The sequence below is a fragment of the Cynocephalus volans genome, chromosome 3 (assembly GCF_027409185.1).
Source record: "Cynocephalus volans isolate mCynVol1 chromosome 3, mCynVol1.pri, whole genome shotgun sequence".
In the NCBI taxonomy this organism is placed as follows: Eukaryota; Metazoa; Chordata; class Mammalia; order Dermoptera; family Cynocephalidae; genus Cynocephalus; species Cynocephalus volans.
Window position 1 is genome coordinate 107,194,300 of NC_084462.1, and position 4,777 is coordinate 107,199,076.

General features: G+C 41.4%; 1 gene segment (V, D, J or C); it reads left to right on the forward strand.

Moving 5' to 3' along the window:
• The first annotated feature begins 3,775 nt into the window (after nt 1–3,775).
• Nucleotides 3,776–4,330, forward strand: LOC134372672 (T cell receptor alpha variable 8-3-like). The segment is given in 2 exon segments: nt 3,776–3,821; nt 3,942–4,330. Coding segments are annotated over 2 exon segments (435 nt in total).
• Nucleotides 4,331–4,777: the final 447 nt, after the last annotated feature.

Below are 4,777 nucleotides of genomic sequence, written 5' to 3' on the forward strand. Positions count from 1 at the left end.
AGCCAGGCTGGCTTAGGCCCCTTCCAGGCTCAAGAACCTCCCACTGAACATCCCCCATTGTGATGGGCTGCTTGATGACAGGCATTGCTGGGCTCAAGCCTGGGGAAGCGTGGCAGCCTGTGGTCTCCTCACAAGGCCTCACTCACCCTTTCAAACGGAGTGTGAAGTCCTGACTCCTGCTTACCTGGAAGAGGATCAGGAAGGAGCACATCCTGCAGGGCGGCTCAATCTCTTTGTCCCAGTCACACCATTTTCTTTTCAATTCTCCAAGCAGTCTAATCTCTTCTTTACCTTGAGGCCCTAGCTTGGAATATTCTTTCTATCAAGAACACTCTTCCCTTCACTCCTGATTTGGCTAATTCCTACTCATGCTTTAAGTCTCATTTTAGGGCCTTTTCCTCACAGAGGATTTCCCTGACACTCCCCTACCCCACAATCTGAATTAGGCTCCCTTGATATATGCTCTTAAACCTCCATATATTTTTTCGGAGCATTTATCACAATTTGTAATTAGGGATCATTTTGAGGAAGTATTTACTTAATGTCTGTTTCTCCCAGTAGACTGTAGTTTCATGAGGTCAGAGAGTTTCACTGTTGTATTCCCAGTATTTAACACAATGTCTGACACATAGAGGGCTAAATAAATGTTTATTAAATAAATGTAGAAAATTTAAAAAAAAAAGAGTTGGAATCAACCTAAATGTCCATCCAGAGATGATTGGATGAGGAAAATGTGGTATATGTACACAATGGAATACTACTCTGCTATAAAAAGAGATGAAATTCTGCCATTCGCAGCAACATGGATGGACTTAGAGAAAATTGTGTTAAGTGAAATAAGCCAGGTACAGAAAGAGAAATACCACATGTCATAAATGGGAGCTGGGAAAAAAAAAAAAAGAAAACAGAAGAAAGAGAGAAAGATACAACAGGGCTGGCCGGTTAGCTCAGTTGGTTAGAGTGTGGTGTTACAACACCAATGTGAAGGGTTTGGATCCGTATACTGGGCAGTTACCCACCTCGCCCCCCAAAATCCCCCCAAACCAAAGATTCAATGATCCCAATAATTCATTGAACTTTCAGAAGTGGAGAATAGAACTCAGACCACTTAGAGGTGGGAAAATGGAGGGGGAGGGAGAGAGGGGTACCAGGAAATTCGTAAAGGGTCACAAAAAATGTTTATATTGCGTAATGGTATACAAAATGGTTGATAATTGCAAGTATTAGCTAGGATGTGGAGTAACTGGAAGCTTCATACATTCCTAGTGATGGTTGGGGAACACAGCAGTATTTAGTATCAAAGATCAATGATCTTTTCTATCATGAGGGCTTAAAACAATTTTTAAAATAATTATCTTTTATTCTTGGAATTTTCTTGGTTACCCTTTGTGTTGGGTTTTCTGATTTTTTTGTCTTTATATTTATCATTTATATTGCTTGTTTTACACTTATGACTAATCCTCTTTGCTCTCTCTTCATATCATAAGGATGAAGGACTATGCATCTACTAGCTGTTTCCTGTGCCATTGATTAAGTAGGTCTGTTTTCCAACAGGTTGCCTGGAAGATGTGATTTAGTTAAGGACCTTGAAATAGGAAGATTATCTCAGATCATCCAGGTGGACCCAATCTAATCACATGGGTTATGAAAACTGGAGAAATGGTCCTTGCTGTGGTCAGTCAGAGGGAGATGTGGCTATGGAAGAATGGCCAAAGACATGAAACATTGTGGGTTTTGAACCTGGAGGAAAGAGCCATGAGCCCTGAAATGTGCATGGCCTCTAAAAGCTGGAAAAGGGAAGAAAACAAATTCACCCCTAAGAGCCTTCAGAAAGGAATGTAGTCCTGTGATATCTTGATTTTAGTACAATGAGACCCATGTTGAACTTCTAACCCACAGAACTGCAAGATAAGCTTTGTGGTAATTTGTTATAACAGCAATAGAAAACTGATACAATAGTCAAAATGTGTCAATTTGCAGCCTTTCATTTAAAGTATGTGAACAGGTTTCTGAGGGTGCTTTTCAACCTACTTGCTCTTGAAGCCCCAAAACCTGCTCCTCCCACACCAATGCCAGATTGAAGAGTTAGTTACTCATTACAATTTTTATTACAGCCTTGTAGTTTGTTTATTTACTTTTACGTTGGCTTTTATGTCTCTGATTTAAGCATCATCCCTTCTACATTTCTGTTCTTTTATCAGTGGGGGCTTTGGAGAGTTAGGCAGGGAGCAGGTATGGTCGTCTATCTCTGGATTCAGAAGCATTATTCATGGACATTAAAAGTCTCAAACTGACAACTTCTCATAAGTGAGAGACAATCTGCAGACTAAAAGAAGCAAGGAAATGAGATTCTGAGGATGGATTTGATCTCATACTGCCAGGAACAATTACAGTACTGGAAAAGAGGTTTTCTAACTTTTGAAGGCAGCCTGTTTCTCTATTCTCATTTTCCTTAAACAAACAAACAAACAAACAAACAAGCAAAACTGAACTGATTTGCTGGTTGATGGTTACTTTTTTAGCTACAGGGGTTTGGCTACAATCAACACTACCCTCATTTTACCAGACCTGACTTTCACTCACGTAAAACTGCTGGATGCCTGTCTATCATAGATTTCATATTCAAAATGCTCTCATGTCTCTCATTCCTCTCAGAAGTTTCTGTTCTCTTGGCTCTGGTCTGCTGGTGGTACTCCTTCTAGGGTTCCAGGGTTAATGCAAATCTATTTTTACTCTGTCCTTAAATCCTTCAAAAATTCTTTATGTTTTATTTTGCAACGTCTTCATCAGTCTACTCAGTGTTGTTGGTAGACGCTCAAGTTTATCAATATTCTCTTGATAGTGTGGTACCCAGAATTGGGTGTAATACTCCGTGTGTTCTGAGCAGATGAAAATGGTATTTCACTTTCTTATCTGAATATCACATTATTATGGTTGTTGATCAAAAGCCACTGAATCTTCATAATTCTGCTTGAAGTAGACAAAGACAACTTTATTTCATTTTTCTAGCTGCAGATCTGTGTTCTAGGCTGGTATTTTTATGTTTGATCTTATTTTTAATTTTACCAGCCGAGGCAATTATCTCCACATCCTGCCACATCCTCCTCTAGATCTGATGCTCACTGTCAGCAAGGCCATGTAAAGCTCAGCGTAGGGGAGTTGGTCTGATCTTTCTGCTTTCAGAATGACTCAGCTGTTTTTACACAAAGGCTCTAATGGACTCTGAAGTCTGACAGATTTATTGTATGACAAGATTCTCTGGAAAGTAAATGCTTCCTCTATTTTACAGTCCCCACTTTATATTGAGGCTAGGATTAATGTGCTCTACTTCTGAGGGCGACAAAGCACAGATTAAGGAAAAAAGAAACATGTTCAGTGGAAGTGTTTGACATGTCTCTAAACAGAAGAAAAGCACAGGTTAGCTTCCAGTGGGGAGTCTGGACCCTCAGTCCTGCATCTGGCCTCCAGAGGGCGATGTTGCACAAGTTCGAGCTTCCTGTTTCCGCTCAGATCAGCACCTTCCCCTCAGCCCCTCCTTCCGGCAGCTATGCCTGAAGCTGTCTCACTGAGTTGTTTGAAGACAGCACAAGTGGATAATCAGTCAGAAAGCACCCAGGATCATCTCAGCAGCTTTTGTATTTTTACCTAAACAAGGGACTTGTCTAGCCCAACCTTACTCACCCCTCCTATTTCCGAGAGCTGACTTCCACAGCCACTTTCCTGCTTGCTCAGAGGAGAATTTCCAGGACTCCTGCAGCATCTCCCCTGCTCAGCCATGCTCCTGTTGCTCATCCCAGGACTGGGCGTGATTTTTGCCCTGAGTGAGTAACATTCTATTATGGTTCCTCATTCCACAGAAGTAACTGTTTTCAGATCTTAGTAGAAATATTTTTCATAGTGAAATCTGCATTGCTTTCACTGATATGATGTTGATTTTCCAGGAGATGCCGGAGCACAGCCAGTGACCCAGCCTGATGTCCATGTCACAGTCTCTGAAGGAACCTCTCTGGAGTTGAGATGTAATTATTCCTATGCTGCAACTCCTTATCTCTTCTGGTATGTCCAGTATCCCAGCCAAGGCCTCCGGCGTCTCCTTAGATACTTTTTAGGGGAAACCCTGGTTAAAGGCATCAAAGGCTTTGAGGCTGAATTTAGAAAGAGTGACTCTTCCTTCCACCTGAGGAAACCCTCTGTGCATTTGAGTGACGCTGCTGAGTACTTCTGTGCTCTGGGTATCACAGTGCCTGGGAGTGCAGGGGGAGCTGAACACAAACTTTGTGAGATGCTAAAGAGGGTAATTGCTTGTGAAGGAGTTTGGATTCTGACATAAAAGAAGCCAGAGTGTTCTCATCCCACCGTATGGAGGTGCTCAGGGACTTGCTGGGCCAGTGTGGGGCTGATGCACTTTAAGTGGTTGGAAATGAGGTATGTGACAAGGCACGGGAGAGCTCTGCTTTTCATTCATCATTTTTATCTTTCAATAATCAAAAGGTGAGCTTCCTTTTGTAGGCTCATCTTCTCTGTACTGCCTTCCTAACTTCGTAATGTTAAGGTAGTTTTCTTGAAAATGTTTTTTCTGGTTGGAACTTTGTGCTGGTTATTTCCTCTCATTTTTAGGTGACCCCATTTAGGAAGGAGAAGATTGATTGGGATGGTGAATGACTTAGAACACAGGGTGCTCGTGTCAATTTTAGTAACTTTTTAGGTATGTTACAGAAAGAAGAGTAAATAACTCAAATTCTTTAGTATTTTTTAAAGGACTATTATTAAGGAGAGA